Source organism: Gadus macrocephalus, chromosome 18 (genome assembly GCF_031168955.1).
Source record: "Gadus macrocephalus chromosome 18, ASM3116895v1".
Classification (NCBI taxonomy): domain Eukaryota; kingdom Metazoa; phylum Chordata; class Actinopteri; order Gadiformes; family Gadidae; genus Gadus; species Gadus macrocephalus.
In genome coordinates this window covers 4,627,596-4,648,421 of record NC_082399.1, presented here as the reverse complement: position 1 = coordinate 4,648,421, position 20,826 = coordinate 4,627,596, and the positions used below count along the sequence as shown (strand labels likewise).

The 20,826-nt window shown below is 46.3% G+C and overlaps 3 protein-coding genes and 1 long non-coding RNA gene across 4 annotated transcripts in view; 2 read left to right on the top strand and 2 right to left on the bottom strand.

Annotated features, from left to right (window-relative positions):
* Positions 1 to 714, top strand: part of fdxr (ferredoxin reductase) — a 16,031-nt gene extending 15,317 nt beyond the window's left edge. The window contains exon 12 of the transcript XR_009522769.1: positions 85 to 714. The gene's annotated coding sequence lies outside the window, so the exon portion shown is untranslated. The remainder of the gene's footprint in view (positions 1 to 84) is intronic.
* Positions 364 to 7,615, bottom strand: mrpl38 (mitochondrial ribosomal protein L38). The gene is made up of 9 exons (XM_060036166.1): positions 7,474 to 7,615; positions 6,673 to 6,861; positions 6,203 to 6,334; positions 5,532 to 5,734; positions 5,016 to 5,088; positions 3,102 to 3,147; positions 2,445 to 2,603; positions 1,770 to 1,906; positions 364 to 570 (listed from the first exon to the last, which is right to left on the bottom strand). Exons 1-9 carry the CDS (start codon positions 7,613 to 7,615, stop codon positions 434 to 436), a joined length of 1,218 nt encoding a protein of 405 aa, XP_059892149.1. The 3' UTR covers positions 364 to 433.
* Positions 7,581 to 20,826, top strand: trim65 (tripartite motif containing 65). The gene is made up of 8 exons (XM_060036155.1): positions 7,581 to 7,701; positions 8,102 to 8,545; positions 8,678 to 8,773; positions 9,258 to 9,488; positions 15,674 to 15,842; positions 16,687 to 16,776; positions 17,481 to 17,698; positions 18,165 to 20,826. Exons 2-8 carry the CDS (start codon positions 8,120 to 8,122, stop codon positions 18,471 to 18,473), a joined length of 1,539 nt encoding a protein of 512 aa, XP_059892138.1. The 5' UTR covers positions 7,581 to 7,701; positions 8,102 to 8,119; the 3' UTR covers positions 18,474 to 20,826.
* On the bottom strand, positions 10,390 to 10,942 carry LOC132446075 (uncharacterized). Its single transcript, XR_009522772.1, has 3 exons — positions 10,849 to 10,942; positions 10,662 to 10,763; positions 10,390 to 10,575 (listed from the first exon to the last, which is right to left on the bottom strand). It is a non-coding gene; the product is annotated as an uncharacterized LOC132446075 (long non-coding RNA).

Sequence of the window (20,826 nt, the reverse complement as noted above, 5' to 3'; positions counted from 1 at the left end):
GAAGTGTTGGTCAACACGCATCAAGATGGCGGGCTTGAACCTCCAGGTCAAATGATCTAATCTCTCCTGTGTGATTGGTTGCAGGCGTGAAGCCGGTGTCCTTCTCGGACTGGGAGAAGATCAACCAGGAGGAGAGGAGGAGGGGCGCGGCCCAGGGGAAACCCCGGGAGAAGCTTCTGGACGTAGAGGAGATGCTGAAGACCGCCCGGACCTGAACCCCAAAGTTACCTTCTATTTCTGAAGACTCTTTCATAACGTGGAGAACCATCGCAATGGAGATGCAACACACAGTTTACCACAAGAATAAGATGGCATGAAACCATGGACTGTGTTGTAATGCAAACCAAAATAAGACACAGTCAATACAAAAAAAACAATTTATTATATTAACATGTCGTCCAGCGGTAGCACCAGATGTGTGTGTCTGTGGGGCTCAGTAGATGCCGTAGGTGTGCTCCTTGCCCTCACGGTAGCGGTCCAGGTAGCGGAGCGGCTGCCTGTGGGGGAACTTGACCTGCGGCGGGTGGTACACGGGGGGTCGCACAAACTCAAACACCGGCTCCTTCATGTCTGCAGGAAGAAGAACACCAGTGGACAGTTTAATGTTAATGATATATCCTCCAAACCTCACAATTGTACTTTTTTTAAATAATAAAATTCAATTTTAATTTAATGTTTTTTCATGTTTAACAGGATTTATTCACATGAATGTATTCTGAACAAACCTTACAGCTATACACTCAAATGGAAGATTATGGTAAACATAAAATGACCAAACTAGGATCCTTGAAAAAAAAAATGGCCCGTAGCGGATATGCAAAAGAATATGGTTTGAAATGTGCTCTAAAACCCATTCCTTCATGTAAACGCTAACTTAAAGGTGACATATTATACCACCAGGTGTGAGTTTGATTAGCCATTACAAGCAGCACTCACACCTGGAGGTGATATATGTCCCCTTTAAGGGTTACAGGGATCTTTAAGTTCTCAGTCACTGCAGGAGTGCAGAGAAATCTGGTGAATCTCAGGCTACGTTTACATGATGACGGTCTGAACAGAAGACGCAAAAGTGGCGTTGCGTCTTCACTTTTTATTCCGCGTTTAGACAAGCGTTTTCGGGAGGAAATCTGCGTGCATACTGTGACGCAAAAGTGTGTGGATTTCGATTGGGTATGCATGTCAGGCGGCTAGGTGGCGCTGTGATACATCATCACCATGTCTGAGCGCATGCGTAGAATCTTCCTTCTCTTATCTGCGCCGCGAAAACCAAAACATAATTACAGATCCTTCTCTGTTCAGTAATACTATTTGTACATATCCTGTACATTTCGTGCAAAGACTCCTGTAAGTTTATTAGAGCTGCCAGAGCAGCTTGACGTCCGACGCATGGAAATAATCCAACATGTTTGTTATTTCCCTGTACTGGCACTGTATGTGACGTAAACGCGTACGCGACGTGAGCAGATCTGAGCAGAGTTCTGCGTCTTGGCAGTGTAGACGGAAACGCTACGGCGGAGCGTATTCAAGTTTTCCACTCTGGAGAGGGTGGTTTCAGATTTTGCGTTTTTAAGCCCCAAAGACACCGTCACCGTCTAAACGAAAGGCACTTCCGATAAAATATTTGGTGGTTTTGACCCGCAAGCGTCCTCGTGTAAACGGGGCCTCAAAGGGAGCCCTGCTTTTTGAGGGTGGGCGGGGTTTGGTACACAAACAAGGAGAAAGAAAAGAGCCAACATGCCAGGCGCTGCAACGTCCCCAGAGGTGCTTACCAAGCGTGTTGTGGAAGGTGTTGGTGACCGACTCGTCCCACTGGCTCTGGAAGAAGCCCAGACCGGCTGGGGTCATGGAGTCCTGGTGCTTCCTGTAGAAGTCCACCGTCTTGAAGGTGCGATCGGTTAGAGAGTGGCTGTGCAGGGGGGAAATACTTAAAAATAGTACTTGGCATTGTGTAGCGTCTTATCCTAGCTATCTTTGTTGTATACGGGGAATGGGTAACCTAGTGATTGTTAGTGCTTGACTCTATGAACATCTTTACTGTACCGGCAGCTATAAATTGGGGGTCAGAGGCTTGGGTCACGTTAGAGGCCAGGGGGTCAGACAGCTATAAATTGTTCTTTCTATTTCTTCTGACAAATGTACTTATTGCAAGTCACTTTGGATAAAAGCGTCTGCTAAATGCCCTAAATGTAATACGTTGACACATTAAAGAGCTCTGCAGTCCTTTCATCTGCACCAAGTCCTTATCCAAGGCTTGAAATACTATATTTTCAAGCCGTATTTGGACTCCTCATGAATACATGGCCTTTTGATTCATATTTTGACATCCGCTTAACCATCGAAAATATAGTATACTGACGAACCCCCCATATTATTCCAAAATAGCGTTGGTTCTAAAAAATGAACCAGGGCCTTCGGTACGGCTCGGCCCCCATCTCCCTGCTCACCACGGAGAGGTCCTGGCGTCCTCGCTGAAGTCCACGAGGCCCTGCTGCTGGAAGAGGACGAAGACGTAGCGGTGGAAGCCCGTGCCCTTGGCGGGGAAGGGGGGCAGGTAACCACAGAGCTCCTGCCCCAACTGCACCTGGTCCCCCGGGATGTTACCCCTGCAAAGACGGGGAACCATAGACTGTCAGACATAAGAGTCCTGCAAAGACCGTGAACCATAGACCGTCAGACATACGGGTCCTTCAAAGACGGGAACCACAGACTGTCAGACATGTAGTGTAGGATCCGTGATGTCACCCGTTGGTTTACACACAGCCGCTATAATGCCAGAGCTGTCCCGTTATGGGCGCCAGTGTGGTGGAGATAATGGGATATAGATATGATCCAGATATTGATCGGCCCGCCAGGCAGTGGTCTATGGCCAAAAGCTCATTAATATTAAATCCTTAATTATTTTAGATAAAATAAAACAGTCAAACGGAACCTCTCAAAATCAAGAATATGGAGCTTAACTTCCAACTGAACACAGAAAGACATTCATTTCTATGTATCACGAGAATTATATCTGGTGAGTGGTCTATGCGATAAATAGCTAAATAAACTCAAAAGGATGAAATACTTAGTTTCATATCATGTTGATGTCCTGAAACACTCACACGAGCCAGTGTACGTATTCTGCCTCGTTGTCAAGGAGATGCTCATCTGGAATAAACGGGGGGGGGGGGGACAAGAACTTGGTTATAGAATACACAGGGGACCCATATATTTAACACAGCTGGTCAAATAGGCCAATGGCTTGCTCAAGGGGGGGGGGTTAAAGTCTTGTGTCACATGGAGAATTTGCAAAATTACTCTTATGCATTGGAATATGTATTTCTTCAGATTTTGTGTCCGACTTTCTGAATAAATACTCTTCCTTAGCTCCACCCCTGTTAGGTAACCTCCATCCCCAGTACAGACATGTTGCTTCCATCAGTGGATTAAACACTGGGGCAGGGTTGTCATCTAAAGAAACAGTCATACGGAGCCCTTAACCCATTTAGGCCTAAAGCGCCTGGAAAAAATGCCTGTAAAACCTATAGGCGATTTCAGAAAAGCCCCCAAAACCTGAAGTTTTTCTAGAAATTCAGCAATTGTGTCAACGCCTACTAAATTACTGATTTCTCAGCCCCTGTAACAGATAGGAACACAATTCAAAAAGTATTTGAGAGCTGACACCTGTGGCTTTCATGGGAAATTTGAGTTTTTATTTACAAATATTTACAATATTTACATACAGGTAGAAAAGTAAATAAAAAAGTAAAAAAATATGTAAAAGTGCAGGAACAGCACAAAACTGTAAAAAAAATAAAGTATAATAAAGTGAAATAAGTATATAAGAAAGTAATAAAGTATATAATAACAAACATGGGAAGGGGAACAGACTGGGACTAAAACTGTAAACAGTCTGCGTTTTAAATTACATGCACTTGTATGTGATGACTACTGAATAAAAGTATTATGCATAATACAAATACAATTGCATTCCATCCTAAGAAGTAGCGTAATTAAAAGATACAGGCTATAATTTGGGAATGTATAGTAGCCTTGGCCTTATTGTTCTGGAGATCGCAGTTAGGTGTGAAATCCAAAGAAGCTCTATTCTTTGGAAGAGCCTTGAACATCCTGCATACGGGCCCGTCGTTGCCTTGTTACGCCACTGGTGGTGACATTCCAGAGAAGCTTATCTGGTTTTACGGGTGCTTTACGCATCTCCGGGACAGTAATACATCTCTTACATATAAACTGTCGTCATTTCTTATTACAGCATCATCACAATCAATAAGTATTACTATTGATAAGTATAAGTGACATTCCAGAGAAGCTTATCTGGTTTTACGCACCCGGGTGCTTTACGCATCTCCGGGACAGTAATACATCTCTTACATATAAACTGTAGTAATTACTTATTACAGCATCATCCCAATCAATAAGTATTACTATTGTCCTTGCCTCCAGATGGCCGCAAATCTGTCCCGGGACATATTTCTGGCGAATTGCGTCCGAAAGAGATTCTTACTCTGTCGCCAGTAATCTCTTCGCACCGGCAACACAAGCAGCCCCATTCCCATAGCCCCATTCCATACTTCTTCTTCCTCGTCGTCATTCACGAACATGTGCCTTAACCATAATTCCCGGTCAATCGGTTCGTATTCGTCATCAAAGGACTCGGCCTCATCAACATCTTCGAAGCCGAGAAACTCGAAATCGCTACCGTCAGAAAAGTCTTCAGTCTCAAATTCCGCCATACTTGCTTGAAGAAATTTCTGAACTAAACTCACGAGGAACAAGTTGACACCTATATGTGTCTATTCTGATGCATTTCATTGACCCAGAGGCCGACACTTTGGGCAAAAACCCCCCTTTTACAGAAAAACGACGCAAACGCTTTCCCGTCCTTAAAGGTAGAATGACGCAACAGCGCCCCCGGCTTTAAAGGTAGAACAGCGGCAATGCTTTCCCGGCTTAAATGGGTTAACTGGCTGCTCCGCCCGCCGTGCGAGTGTGAAGGGGGCGGGGCCCCAGCTCACCTGGGCAGGTAAGCAGCAGCGTCCACAGGGAGCCCTCCTCCGCCTCGAAGCCGACCTGAGGAGCCAGCGAGGCCTGCAGCACACAGCCGGCCCCCGCCAGGGGCCAGACAGGGTTAACTTCTGGACAGATGCCCTCCCAGACATTGATTACCAATTTTGAAAAGAAGCCCCATTACATTTTGAATTACTGTGTCCAAAGCATGTTAATTATGTCGGGAAATGTGCTTCATCCGTTACTTCCCTGCCGACCGTAACGCTGATATCCAAATTGGTTTATCAAGTCCATAGATACACAAACAAATTCGGACATGTCAGATCATCATCCCTGGCATGCCTGGAGTGGTTGTTAATCCCATTCCTGTTCCCATATCCTCCCCGGTCTACACCCTAAATCATTCCCAATAAAGTAAACCACAATCCAGAGAACAGGCGCGTAGAGAGACGAATGGGTCATCTCTTAAAAACAACATGGGGAACGATCTACTTTCACAAGAACATGACAATCTTTAAACTTACGTTGGTCGGTGTGAGGCAGTTCCCATAATGCACTCTGTGGCTGTTCTCCTGGCTATAGCTGATGCCCAGGGAGACGTGAGGCAGGAAGAAGGCCTTGGGGAAGAGGTCTCTGAAGACGCCGTAGTGGTCCGCCAGCCGCTGGATCTGAAACGGGCCCGAGCTCCTCTCCCAGCCCTCCTGCACGCGGTCCAAGGGGATCTTGACTGTCGACAGACAAGGATCAGGAGTAAAGAAGTGCTCACGAGCATTAAGGCTTAGGATCCCCCTCTTCGATGTTTTTAAACCCCTTTTTTTTTTTTTTTTAACAACAATGCTTTTAACCTGTAACCCATTGATATCTACGGATGAAAAGGGCTCCATAAATAAAATGTATTATCATGCGGAAGAATTAATGCATACGCGTACAAACTGCAACGGTTATCTCCAAATGTGCTCTCAGGTCAAAAGCCAGAGCATCACATTGGACTCGACATTAATTTATACAGCAATATAAGAATAATACATTATGGATATATATATAATCATACTCATTTACTTCTTGTGTGGCTGTGTTTACATGCAAAAACAACCACTGTTGCTGACATCATGCAGGGTAAAGGGGGTCAATATCAGTATAGGCGTATGAACAATGCGTGTCGACCGGGAGACCATATCCCTGAGGGTGTGCTCACAGGTGCGCAGACGGGTGGCCTGCTCCAGCGCGATGTTCTTCTTGTTGTCCTTCACGATCTGCCGTCGCTCTCTCACTTCTGCGATCCTGGAGGTCCGATAGCGTGGCAGTCCGATGTTCACCCGCTCAGCCCCTGAGGAACAACACAACGCTCCCGTCAAAGTCGGGACTCTGATGATACGGTGACACAGGACTTCATTGTGGTATCATGAGGGCATGCATTGAAAATATCTGCTACAATAAATATTAGTCTTTCTAGCTTCATGAGTTGTGAGTTGTTTTTTTTAAATACCAATCGACCACAGTAGAATGGTTTTCAGACTAATTTATACGTTTCCAATGGAGGAGTAGATTAACGTACCAAGACCAGGCCACGTTAAAGTGACTAGTATGAATTTACTCTTTAAGAACTTGAACTAGTGACATTGAGCAGATGCGTCATCAATATCCACTACGGGTCGGGTCTCCTACCATGTTCAGGATCCCGATCCTCGACATGTTTTCTGTAGGTTTTCCACCAAACGGACGTGTTATTTTCTTCCTCGGCTTTCTTCAAGTAGCGCGTGTAGCTGCGGTATTTCTCAAGAGACTCCAGGTTTTCACTCTCGACCTCGTCATTGGGCATCGGACCGAGCGGGGGGGTCCAGCGACAAACACGGGCTGTGTTGGACCAGCAGATGAATTAGGTCAGGGGTCATAAAAACACAAAGTGAACACTCAAAACACAACATCACTACAGAGCAGGGTTGACAGGACCCTTCAGCAGGGCCAAAGCACTTAGTTTTCCCACATGGGAGATGAACTAAAGAAGGCCGATGAAATCACTCAGGGTTTTACTGACTGTGTGTCTTCATCTGTCAGGCTAATAAAAAATGTTAGTGAAAGAACGCCTCATCACATTACAAAACATACGGTAACCTTCACAGGCTACGAAGCACCAGGCGGGGTCACAACAGACCACCAGCTGTTTACATTTAGCAGACGCTATTATCCACAGCGACTATCAACCATTCATACACACATTAACACACCGACGGCGGTGTCACCCCTGCAAGGCGACTGCAAGTTCGTCGCGAGCAGTTAGGGTGAGCTGTCTGTCTCAGGGACACCTCGACACTCCGCAAGGAGGAGCCGGGGATCGAGCTAGCAACCCGCTATACCTCCTGAGCCTAGCCAACGCTGCCTGAGCTTATTCAAATTGCCGTGTCACGTGAAACACATTTATTCAAACCGTTAACTCAAAACAAAACATCCGGTAGCCGCAATCCTAACCTGAATTCCGAAACGTCCTGACATTGTTGACCGCTAAATCCGTCCCGGCTCGCAGCGCCGAGGAGCACACCATGCGCAGCGCCATCTTCGATCCCCTTCTCCTGCAGGCAGCGGTGGCAGTGACGTCAGTCGTTCGCGCCATACGTAACGCGTGCCTATGACGTCACCAACGAACCCGCCTCCCCGGACACTCCTCCGTTGTGCCCAGATGATGGACGCGTTGACCTGGTAGGAACCTCTCGGTATCGATGTTGTTGAATGTGTAACCACACGTTTATGAACGCGTGATAACACGTGAATGTGTGTTTATGTTTTGAGTTGTGCGCCAGGGAAGCCATGCCGTTAATATAGGCTAGCTATGCTATCGTTAGCCAGCCTTCCAGCTGGCTGAAGTTAGTATTGTTTGTTAGCTAGCGGTGCCCTCACCAGTCCTAACCAGCTGGTCCACAGTCTGGGACTAAACTATGACTTATTAACCATAAGCATGTCCAGTCATGTCAGTGTGGGGAAAAGCCCCCCTTTAATCATTCCACGTCTCTGTAATAAACTGAGCATGCAGGCAGTAGTAATAACTACATGAAAAACTGGAATGTGTCAAAATAAAAAAATTAAAAAACGTTTATTTCAGATACAACTCGGGATCAAGATGGAGAGTCAGAATCCAAATTTAACCTGCATTATTTGCTTCGACACGTTCCGGGTTCCTGTGACCATCCCCTGCGGTCACACCTTCTGTGAGAAATGCATCACCCGTCACTGGGACACCCAGAGCAAGTCCGACGTCCCAGCTCAGTGTCCCATCTGCAGCAAGAAGTTCCCCATCAGGCCCATCCTGAACCGTAACGTGAACCTCGCCGTCATGACGGAGGCAGAGAACAGCCACAGCAGCGCTGGCGGAGAGCCGGTTAGCAGGGATGGAGGGGGCGCGACAGCTATACTGTGTCATCTGCACAACATGCCCCTGGTGTATTACTGCAAGGAGGACAAAATGGGAGTTTGCATCAAGTGTGGAGTATCAAACTGTAATTCCCACCAGAAGGTGTTGTTGGAGACGGAGCGGGAGACCCAAGGGGTACTGACATCCTTACAAACATGCATTATAAACACATCTTTGATGGATCTTGGAACTGCATTTTAAAGCTTTCTTCCTGGTAATTAAGACACCGCAATGCATTTCACGTTATTCCCATGTGCTCTCTAACAGTTGTTGCTGAAGAGCAAGAGTGCAGAGGTGGAAAAACTCATCAAAGAAAATGACAGGAGTATTGGCGTACTGACGGAAAACATTGAAAAAGCCAAGGTATTGTGGCAAACATATTATCACCGCTACATACATTGGGTTTGGAATTGTTTTTATCGTTGAGGTATTACATTCACATTTACATTTAGGGCATTTAGCAGATCCTCGTCTTATCCAAAGTGACTTACAATTAAGTACATTTGTCAGAAGAAAGAGAAACAACAATATATAGAAACAACATATCGCTGACGGTACAGTAAGGATGTTCATAGAACCAAGTGGGAAGCACTAACAATTGCTAGATTAACCAATTCCCTGTATACAACAGAAATAGCTAGGATAAGATGCTACACAATGCTAACTACTATTTGTAAAGTGCCAGGAGTTACATTATACAATAAGTGCGTAAGGGGGGTTTGACTCCTAGCCAAAAGGGTTCTGAAATCAAATCCCAATATCTGCTTGCTGCCTGCTGTCATCCGTGAACAGCTGCCTGCTCCTTGATGACATGTACCCCCCCCCCCCCCCCCCCCCCAATCTGTAGGTATCTCTCAAGCAGACTTCCATCTGGTTGGACTCCAAATTCTGCAGCCTCAAGGAAGCGCTGGACGAGAAGCAGGAAACCACGAACCACTTCATCGAGCGGAAGAACCTGGGCGACCTTGCCCAGGCTGAGGCACGGCTCACCCAGCTGCGCGAGAGGGCCCAGGAGCTACGACAGAGCCAGCACCGCATCGAGGAGCTGCATCATCTCCCCGATTCAGAGCTCATCAAGGTTTGGATTTCTACTCCAGTACCATAAAATTAAAGACGGGACTTGTTGGATTATTTTAAAGGTCATTTTCCTTTCCCAACTGGTAATGTCAGTTAGTAGGAAATGCAGGTTTAAACTAAACCGTATTTTATCATTTTGGGACCAGGGGAAAAATGCAGGGAACATTTGAAATATGGTCTAGTATTGTGCAGAACCCTCCATCCCTGATCTGCAATGTAATCCTTGGTTGATGCGGCACAATTAGGCTGCATCAATGTTCGACCCATAAAAGTGCTGATCGGCTCAGAATATATTCAATCATTATGGAAATGATCACTAGAGAAAGAAACATGCCTTTACCGTCGCATGGTCACGGATTTGTCACGGTGATAAAATTCGAGATTAGGCAGCATAGTTAAAATTTTGTTTTACTCCCAAGCGCAGGCTTCAAACCAAGGCAAGTTTTGCCTTGGCAGGAGCTAGAATGATTCCATTGCATTATATTTAAGCATACACTAGTACAAGTATCACATTTGTCAAGTAGTTCCCCCCACACAAATGCCATTACTGAAGATCACACCGCCTTCATCCAATCCACTTTATATAGCACAATTTAAAAGTGCTGTACATGATAAGAAACACAAAAAAACCACAAAAGATGAGGCTTAATAGGATAAAAGTAAGATAACTAGACTCCAATAAATAAAATCCACTGCCCACATAACACATCAACACGCTACCTGGAGTTAAAAGCCAGAGTAAAGGAGAGTTTTAAGATGGGACTTAAGAGACAGTGAAGGGGCTTGTCCCAAGTCACAACACCCAGGATCTGCTTACACAACCAAATGGGAAATAACTGCATCAAGTACAGATTGCTTGGTCCAGATTTACAAACCACCCCTCAAATAAAAACATTGTACGGTATAAATTAAAAGGTTTTATTATCAAGGCATACATTCGTTATAGTCAGTTTCTTGTCCATTATGCTGTTGTCCAGTTAAAACATTATTCAGCGCGGCTAAATCGTTGGCATCCAAAGCAGCCCCGACTGCTTTGGGGTCAGTTCCTGATGATGCCTTGGCGTTCACCTGATCCGACTCTCGGCTTACTGTTGGGTTTATAGAAGCGAAAACATCCGTCCATGAAACAGAATTTGCATATTAATAATAGTCAAAGCAACTTGAACCATCTCACCTTCTTTAACATCCTTGTAATTTGAGATTGCCTTAAGCAATTGTAGTCCAACGGCCTTATAGTGTTTCCTGCAGCCTTTACTTGGCGATGTTTGTGAAACATCTGAAACAAAGATTGTTAGCAACTAAAATAGTGCACAAAATATTATGCATATCTCTTTATTATGAATGGCTTCCATTTCCCTCACTTTGATTGTGATGAATGGGCATCATGGAGTTGTTGCTTTGACTGGAAGCAAGCTTCTCAGAGATGTCAGAGGCTTGAGTCACGTTGATAGAGGCCAAGGGGTCAGAGGCTTGAGTCACGTTGATAGAGGCCAAGGGGTCAGAGGCTTGAGTCATGTTGATAGAGGCCAAGGGGTCAGAGGCTTGAGTCCTGTTCTTAGAGGCCAAAGGGTCAGAGGCTTGAGTCCTGTTCTTAGAGGCCAAAGGGTCAGAGGCTTGAGTCCTGTTCTTAGAGGCCAAAGGGTCAGAGGCTTGAGTCCTGTTCTTAGAGGCCAAAGGGTCAGAGGCTTGAGTCCTGTTCTTAGAGGCCAAAGGGTCAGAGGCTTGAGTCCTGTTCTTAGAGGCCAAAGGGTCAGAGGCTTGAGTCCTGTTCTTAGAGGCCAAAGGGTCAGAGGCTTGAGTCCTGTTCTTAGAGGCCAAAGGGTCAGAGGCTTGAGTCCTGTTCTTAGAGGCCAAAGGGTCAGAGGCTTGAGTCCTGTTCTTAGAGGCCAAAGGGTCAGAGGCTTGAGTCCTGTTCTTAGAGGCCAAAGGGTCAGAGGCTTGAGTCCTGTTCTTAGAGGCCAAAGGGTCAGAGGCTTGAGTCCTGTTCTTAGAGGCCAAAGGGTCAGAGGCTTGAGTCCTGTTCTTAGAGGCCAAAGGGTCAGAGGCTTGAGTCCTGTTCTTAGAGGCCAAAGGGTCAGAGGCTTGAGTCCTGTTCTTAGAGGCCAAAGGGTCAGAGGCTTGAGTCCTGTTCTTAGAGGCCAAAGGGTCAGAGGCTTGAGTCCTGTTCTTAGAGGCCAAAGGGTCAGAGGCTTGAGTCCTGTTCTTAGAGGCCAAAGGGTCAGAGGCTTGAGTCCTGTTCTTAGAGGCCAAAGGGTCAGAGGCTTGAGTCCTGTTCTTAGAGGCCAAAGGGTCAGAGGCTTGAGTCCTGTTCTTAGAGGCCAAAGGGTCAGAGGCTTGAGTCCTGTTCTTAGAGGCCAAAGGGTCAGAGGCTTGAGTCCTGTTCTTAGAGGCCAAAGGGTCAGAGGCTTGAGTCCTGTTCTTAGAGGCCAAAGGGTCAGAGGCTTGAGTCCTGTTCTTAGAGGCCAAAGGGTCAGAGGCTTGAGTCCTGTTCTTAGAGGCCAAAGGGTCAGAGGCTTGAGTCCTGTTCTTAGAGGCCAAAGGGTCAGAGGCTTGAGTCCTGTTCTTAGAGGCCAAAGGGTCAGAGGCTTGAGTCCTGTTCTTAGAGGCCAAAGGGTCAGAGGCTTGAGTCCTGTTCTTAGAGGCCAAAGGGTCAGAGGCTTGAGTCCTGTTCTTAGAGGCCAAAGGGTCAGAGGCTTGAGTCCTGTTCTTAGAGGCCAAAGGGTCAGAGGCTTGAGTCCTGTTCTTAGAGGCCAAAGGGTCAGAGGCTTGAGTCCTGTTCTTAGAGGCCAAAGGGTCAGAGGCTTGAGTCCTGTTCTTAGAGGCCAAAGGGTCAGAGGCTTGAGTCCTGTTCTTAGAGGCCAAAGGGTCAGAGGCTTGAGTCCTGTTCTTAGAGGCCAAAGGGTCAGAGGCTTGAGTCCTGTTCTTAGAGGCCAAAGGGTCAGAGGCTTGAGTCCTGTTCTTAGAGGCCAAAGGGTCAGAGGCTTGAGTCCTGTTCTTAGAGGCCAAAGGGTCAGAGGCTTGAGTCCTGTTCTTAGAGGCCAAAGGGTCAGAGGCTTGAGTCCTGTTCTTAGAGGCCAAAGGGTCAGAGGCTTGAGTCCTGTTCTTAGAGGCCAAAGGGTCAGAGGCTTGAGTCCTGTTCTTAGAGGCCAAAGGGTCAGAGGCTTGAGTCCTGTTCTTAGAGGCCAAAGGGTCAGAGGCTTGAGTCCTGTTCTTAGAGGCCAAAGGGTCAGAGGCTTGAGTCCTGTTCTTAGAGGCCAAAGGGTCAGAGGCTTGAGTCCTGTTCTTAGAGGCCAAAGGGTCAGAGGCTTGAGTCCTGTTCTTAGAGGCCAAAGGGTCAGAGGCTTGAGTCCTGTTCTTAGAGGCCAAAGGGTCAGAGGCTTGAGTCCTGTTCTTAGAGGCCAAAGGGTCAGAGGCTTGAGTCCTGTTCTTAGAGGCCAAAGGGTCAGAGGCTTGAGTCCTGTTCTTAGAGGCCAAAGGGTCAGAGGCTTGAGTCCTGTTCTTAGAGGCCAAAGGGTCAGAGGCTTGAGTCCTGTTCTTAGAGGCCAAAGGGTCAGAGGCTTGAGTCCTGTTCTTAGAGGCCAAAGGGTCAGAGGCTTGAGTCCTGTTCTTAGAGGCCAAAGGGTCAGAGGCTTGAGTCCTGTTCTTAGAGGCCAAAGGGTCAGAGGCTTGAGTCCTGTTGTTAGAGGCCAGGGGTTCAGAGGCTTGAGTCACGTTGTTAGAGGCCAGGGGATCAGAGGCTTGAGTGATGTTGTTAGAGGCCAAAGGGTCAGAGGCTTGAGTCACGTTGTTAGAGGCCAGGGGGTCAGAGGCTTGAGTCACGTTAGAGGCCAGGGGGTCAGAGGCTTGAGTCCTGTTGTTAGAGGCCAAAGGGTCAGAGGCTTGAGTCCTGTTGTTAGAGGCCAAAGGGTCAGAGGCTTGAGTCCTGTTGTTAGAGGCCAAAGGGTCAGAGGCTTGAGTCCTGTTGTTAGAGGCCAGGGGGTCAGAGGCTTGAGTCCCGTTGTTAGAGGCCAAAGGGTCAGAGGCTTGAGTCACGTTAAAGGCCAAAGGGTCAGAGGCTTGAGTCACGTTAAAGGCCAGGGGGTCTGAGGCTTGAGTCCCGTTGTTAGAGGCCAGGGGGTCGGAGGCTTGAGTCACGTTGTTAGAGGCCAGGGGGTCGGAGGCTTGAGTCACGTTGTTAGAGGCCAGGGGGTCAGAGGCTTGAGTCACGTTGTTAGAGGCCAGGGGGTCAGAGGCTTGAGTCACATTGTTAGAGGCCAGGGGGTCAGAGGCTTGAGTCCCGTTGTTAGAGGCCAGGGGGTCAGAGGCTTGAGTCACGTTGTTAGAGGCCAGGGGGTCAGAGGCTTGAGTCACGTTGTTAGAGGCCAGGGGGTCTGTGGTCACGTGGTCATAGGCTTTTGCAGCAGACTTGAGGTATTCTGTTCAGTTGATACAGAAAATAGAGTTACAACATTTAATTTAATGCTAAAGTTACAGCTACAGACATCCTGGAGTGAGCATACCTTCTATAATATAGTGGTCTTGATACAGGGCCTCAATTAGTTGTTGCATTTTAATGACATCAGCTAGGTCATTTTGTGGAACATCTGAAAATCAAACCATCAAGTCAACTTCTCTGACTGAAGGAGACAGTCAAATATATACATTGCCTTTTCATCCCTTACTTCCCAGGCCGATCTCATCTCCGGATCTCCCGTTGGTCCCTCCAAATGAGGAGCAAGAGACTAAAAACAATTACAGGGCAACATTTAGCACATAGCGGCGTTTAGCATGTGGGGACATTTTGTGTATAGAATATAGCATAATTTAGCATGGAGGAAGATTTGGCATACAGCATCATTTAACATTTAGCACCATTAAGGATAATGTACCATTTAACACTAGCATCATAGCATAAAGCATCACTTAGCGTATAGCACCATAGACTATAGCAAGGTTAGCATTTAGCAACATTCGGCATACAGCACCATTTAGCATACACTACTTTAACATATTGCAACCTTTAGCATATAGCACCATTTAGTGTATAGCCACCTCAAGCACACTGCACTTTAATATATAGCCCCATTTAGCATATAGCCCCATTTAGCATATAGCATTATTTAGCTTACAGCGACCATTGAGATTTCACAAATGGACCTCGCATTTAGCACAACTGCTCACCGCCAATGAAAGTAAAAAAAATACTAAATTTAAGCTCAATCACAGACCTGAAGACAAATTGATACTAAGCTTAAAGTTTCCTCAAGTAAATAAAACAGTCCCCTACAATGTACTTTACCTTCGGTCATCCAAATTGCTACGACGAAAGCAGCTCCTACACAAAACCTGCCCATGGCCATTGCATTTGCTGTACCTTCAGACATGCAGCACTGATTTCTTGCAGGCTCTTTATTGCTTGTCTATCTGGTACAAGACAGGTTGCCAATTTCCAATCAGCTGTAATGACCTGCTGTGGTCACCTGACTTGTAGTGTCTTTGATTCAATATGTTGGATATTTCTGCCTCTTCCTATGTTGTCAATTTCAGTGTATTTTGTTAATGAGTACTCCTGTATATCAAGGGTTGCATACATTCTAGTTAAATTGGCACATGAGACTACTTAAAAAAGATAACCCAGTGTTTCTGTGAAGAAAATATACCATGAACAAGAATATCCTTCAGTCCTTCCTTAGGCCTGCTGCTGAGTGGGAATATCATTTAGAATATTTAGACATGGCTATTATCTAGGCTCATGAAGAGAGTGTATGGCATGCGTCTGTGTAGTTATCCCAAAATATTAAAAGCCTTCTTAGAATGGTATGCTTCTCTGTTTGGCCTGTTGTTTCCTACAAATCAATCACACCACCCTATTTCGTTGTAGAATCACTATTTTGTGATTACGATACGATTTTCAAAGAAAGGGGTTGTAGCCTGACGTTATTGGTAGGCTGAGAAAACTTTGATGCAGGAAGCTTGAGTTCTTAAGTCCTAGCCAATCCATGTTCCTCTGTTATTTTGCCTTGCTTTTATTCATCCGGCATTCTTATTCCGTGCATGACTCAAGAAGCCGTACACATGGTCCAATATAATGACACGCAATGTGCAATCAGCCTATCAGACCGACACAATCATTAAGCGCTGTTTGGCAATGCTTTGATGAGGTTAGCCCTCTTCCTAACTTCTGACCATTCCATCTTCCCTTGGCAGGAGTCAACGCTGGTGAGGGTTCCCAGCTTCAAGGAGATTCCAGTGGACATGACGCCCAATCTGCAGGAGCGTCTCAACGGGATCACAGAGGTCCTTTCCCGCGTATCCAAGCTGGTGACGGAGGACCTGGAGAAGGCTGTGAGCGCTGTGGTCGGCCAGGACAAACAAGGTAGGTGGAGTTCTCCTGACAACCAGAGTAGTGATCGACCGATATATCGGCCGGCCGACATTTTACTTTTATTTTATTTTTTTGCCTTGATTTACAAATGGACAGTTCAATAAATGCTAATTTTTTAAATTGAGACTTGTAACATTTGTTATCATCATATTGTCATTCTTATGATGTCAATTGAGGGAGCAAAAGCAGCACTGGCTCAAGAAAATAGGCAGCCCGTATCGGCTAAGGTTGATGAAAAAATCGGTATCGTCATCGGCCCTAAAAAATCCTGATCGGTCGATCCCTACACCAGACGCCCCCTCATTCAGAAGGAGCGCTCCAGGTTAAAGGGTTCAACCACCCAATCATTTGTGTTGCTGCATCAAGTGTTAACGTTTAGAGAAGCTTTTCTCAAATTGGGGGTACGCGTACCCCTAGGGGTATTTCGGAGTACTGCAGGGGGTACTGAAAAGATGAAAGGGAAACTTCACCCATTTCCATTAAGCTTTGTATCATTAGAAACCCACTCATATTTTTGAATGTTCGTGCATCATTTCCTTATTTTCTGGAGAGACTGGAGAGATCTGTATCGATCTCCAACACTTCCTATTTAAGATGACGCAATATGACGATTTTTAAATAGGAAGTAAATAGGAAGTCTAAGAGGGGAGAATGCTCGTAAGACTACAAGCACTAGTCCCACCCCCCTATAGTCCCACTAGTCCCACCCCCCTATGTCCCACCCCCACCTGGGACTAGTGGGGCACTGTGGGGCACTGAAAAAATATCTTAGAGGAGGTAGACTAGTAGAAAAGGTTAGAGAACCATTCAATGCCCCGTGCTCTCTCTCTCTCAGGTTCCCCCCAGGACAAGCGCCCTGTCCTGGCTGTGGTTCCCAGCCCGGCCGCTCGATGCCACCCTGGAGGGAAGGAGGGCCTCAACGCCTGTAAGTCCAGTGTGGACCCCACATGCTCCCACACCCATCACATCCAAACACAGGACCATGCAGTTACAGCATACGTTTGGTACACACATATATAGATCCATATCTATATATATATAGATGTGTGTGTGTATATAGATAGAGAGATGGATGGATGGATGGATAGATAGATAGATAGATAGATAGATAGATAGATAGATAGATAGATAGATAGATAGATAGATAGATAGATAGATAGATAGATAGATAGATAGATAGATAGATAGATAGATAGATAGATAGATAGATAGATAGATATCTATTTATCTATCTATCTATCTATCTATCTATCTATCTATCTATCTATCTATCTATCTATCTATCTATCTATCTATCTATCTATCTATCCATCTATTCATCTATTCATCTCTTTAGGTGTCAGAAGGTTATTGGAATTCAGATCCCTAAAATGGATAATATGACTGAAGCAAAAATATGCATTCTGTAATTCAATAGTAATACTTTTGAAGACCAAAAAACCTAAGTAGGAGCATAAAGACGCCGTTTCCAGTTAGAAGTTAAATATTAAAGTCCTGATCCTGAATAATGGATAGTTCTCCGCTGCTCTACCTCCAGAGCTCGGACACGCGACACAACCCTTACCTGTCGCCCCTCCCCCCCCACCCCCACGTTCTGATTCCCCCCTCTCCCCCTCCCGACGTCTGCAGACAGGTGTTCCTTGACCTTTGACCCGCGCACGGCCAACGGCCACCTGCTGCTGTCCCAGGAGAACCGGCGGGCAGAGCACCTGACCTCCGGGCCGCGTCAGGTCCTCGCCAACGAGGCGCGCTTCGACCACACCTGGCAGGTGCTCTGCTTCCAGGGCTTCTCCAGCGGCCAGCACTACTGGGAGCTGGAGGTGTCCAAGCCCTGGGCCTACCTGGGGGTAAGTGGGGGCTCCGTCACGGCTCAGTCATGGGTCGCTGTATGCTTAAGGATGCTATACGCTAAATGGTGCTATACGCTAAATGGTGCTATACGCTCAATGGTGCTACACGCTTAAAGTGGCTGTATGCTAAATGTCACTATATGTTAAAGTGGTGGATGCTAACAGTTGCTGTATGCTAAATGGTGCTATAGGCTAATTGGTGCTATACGCTAAATGGTGCTATACGCTAAATGGTGCTATACGCTAAATGGTGCTACACGCTTAAAGTGGCTGTATGCTAAATGTCACTATATGTTAAAGTGGCGGATGCTAACTGTTGCTATACGCTAAATGGTGCTACACGCTTAAAGGTGCTATATGCTAAATGCCACTATAGGTTAAAAGAGTGAATGCTATCGGTTGCTGTATGCTAAATGTAGCCCTTTCGGTTGCGCCCTTCACAATCCTCACCCTCCCTCCCCAGGTGACCTACGAGGACATCCCCCGCAAGGAGAAGGGCAAGCGCTGCATGGTGGGCATGAACGAGCTGTCCTGGAGCCTGCAGCTGGACGATCACCAGCTGAGCGCCTGGCACGGGGGCCACCGCGAGATTCTGGCAGGCCACCCCCGCCACAAGCGCCTGGGCTTGCTGCTGGACTACGAGGCGGGCACGCTCACCTACTACGGCGACGGGGCCACCCGGCTGCACGCCTTCCACTGCGCCTTCACCCGGACGCTGTTCCCCGCCTGCTGGATCGGTGAGGACGTCTGCGTCACCCTCTGCTCCACGTGAGCACAGCGCTCCGGAGAACTCTCAGGGGGTCCCGCTGAAGACACACACACACATGCGCGCGCACGCGCACACACACACGCTGACACACACACTGGTAGACAGGGCTCTCCTGCAAAGCCCACGTCTCCAGGGTTCCAAGGTTAAGGTTTCCTTCTCCGGGCTTATTAGTAAATTTTTAGGCAGGGACAACTTCTCCCAAAGTGCTGAATGTTAGTTTAAACTTTCTAAATGGCAGATCCTCATAACAACTCTTGGTGCAATCCAGTATTTTCCACTTTATTTTCTCAATTCCTCCTCTGTTGGACAATCCACGTTATAGTAGCACACCATGATGGCTCCATCATCATTCATATTAGTAACCACATTGGTTCAATGCTGCAGGTTTTAGTCTCTGTTGCAAGTTGGACTTGCAATCGGAAAAACACATGAATCAACGTCTGACCTTAAGGAAAAAGGAAGGACAGTCGAAGGCCAATGAGAGCTGACAAGGTTTTCCAATAAGGACCCAAGCATCCTGAAGCTGCTCACTGCAGTGTCCAATCACATGTGGTACTATGTCCGCCGGGATAAGGTTACAAAGGAGGGCAAAGGGCCGATTTCAGGGTGCCGGTGGGAGTAAGGAATCGCAACAAGGCCTCCTTCTCATAGCAAGACTTTCTTAAAAGGATTTGTCAATTGGAACACCTTTATCAGTGCACTTTTAAACAACAGTTACACTAATACTGGAATGGGAGGGAATTGGGTCGATTCCAGGCAAAAAAATTCCTTGAAGTTAAATCCTCAAAGCAATAATCTGATCGAGAACAATGAAGATTAGGGCCCGACCGATATTGTTTTTTGAGTGCCGATGCCGATGCCGATTATTTTCAGAGAAAAATTAAGATTACGATTTAATCGGCCGATTAAAAACAAAACAAAAAAAAGCCTATAAAACGTCGTTTTTGATACCTTAAATATGCTTTAAAAACTTTTGACGAATATGTGAATTGAATGCAGAACCTTTGAGTGTTTTAGAATACATTTAAAGTCAAAAATGTGTGTAATGTAAAATGTAAAATAAATAACTAACTCCCAATGTGCTGCGCTCGTGAGCAGTGACTAACACCTGCGTGCTGAGCAGTATGGTCTCACCGTTAGAGTCTACAGTATAACAAATTAACATGGCCTGGGACCTAAAGAAAAACAGGCACAACATGCTCAAACAACGCGTCTTGTGTACATTGGTGAGGTGAGCGCGCAGCTGCCTGAGCGAGCGTGCTTTCATGTTGTACGGTAAAATTCAATCCTCTTTTTTACTCCAGCTAAAGTTGTTAGTTAGCAAGGCGAGTAGGAGCGCAATCTGCAGGATACTAAGCGCAATAACATTTCTGAAAATAAATAAATAAATAAAAAATCGGTTGTAATCGGCGTCTTTTTGGCAGATGTTGATTATTTTCAAAAAGGCTATAATCGGCCGATTAAATCGGCAGGCCGATGAATCGGTCGGGCCCTAATGAAGATGCACACTATGTGAATCATGCAGGAGGAACGGCCATGTGACCTGTTTGGGACCGCAGTTCATTCCAAGCCATAGTGGTACTGCTACCGCCTCGTCACTGTGGGATGGACGGGGTACCACTGGAAACGGCACCGCACATGCCAGCCCCTCTTTGGTTTTCCCCTACGACGGGATATGTCCGCTGTACGTTATTGCTTTGATATTTCCTTTTGTTTTTTCATTTGTTTTGTCTCTCAAGCTGATGAAATCAGCCTAGCAGAACACAGCCCTCAGAACGGTGGACTGGGAGGGTAGGGTTACTCACTGGCACCGGCGTAGGAGTGAAGGGCTGAGGAGTCATTCTGGGTGTAACCTCTAACAGCTGGTCCCGTCTAGGGCTGGGCGATTTGGCCTAAAATAAAAAAATGTACCCACCAAACCCGATTATTTAATAGATTTTTTTTTCTATAAATGAGAAATAAATATCTATTTTAAGTTTGGATTTTATTTGAAGATTAACAAAAAGCTAAATTTGGTTGCCACAGACTTTAGGCAAACTCTAAACACTAGATTTTTCCAGCGCATGCAGCCATGTTGACATTTTAGTCTTTTACTTCTTTTAAATAATCTTTTTTTTTTTAAATCTATTATTGACCATAAATTGGAATAACGATTAAAAATCTATTAATGGCCCAGCTCTAGTCCGGTCATCCTCGCTGCGGTGCTCTCCCGGGGGCTGCCTTGTCCCTCGCCCTGCGTCGCGTCCTTTGGCCCCAGTGGATCTTTGTGAGAGCCGATGTGTTTCAGCTATGTTTGTTTGTGTGTGTGTGTGAAGAGTAAAAAGTGTTGGCCAAATGGCCTCACCTCTGAGTGAAA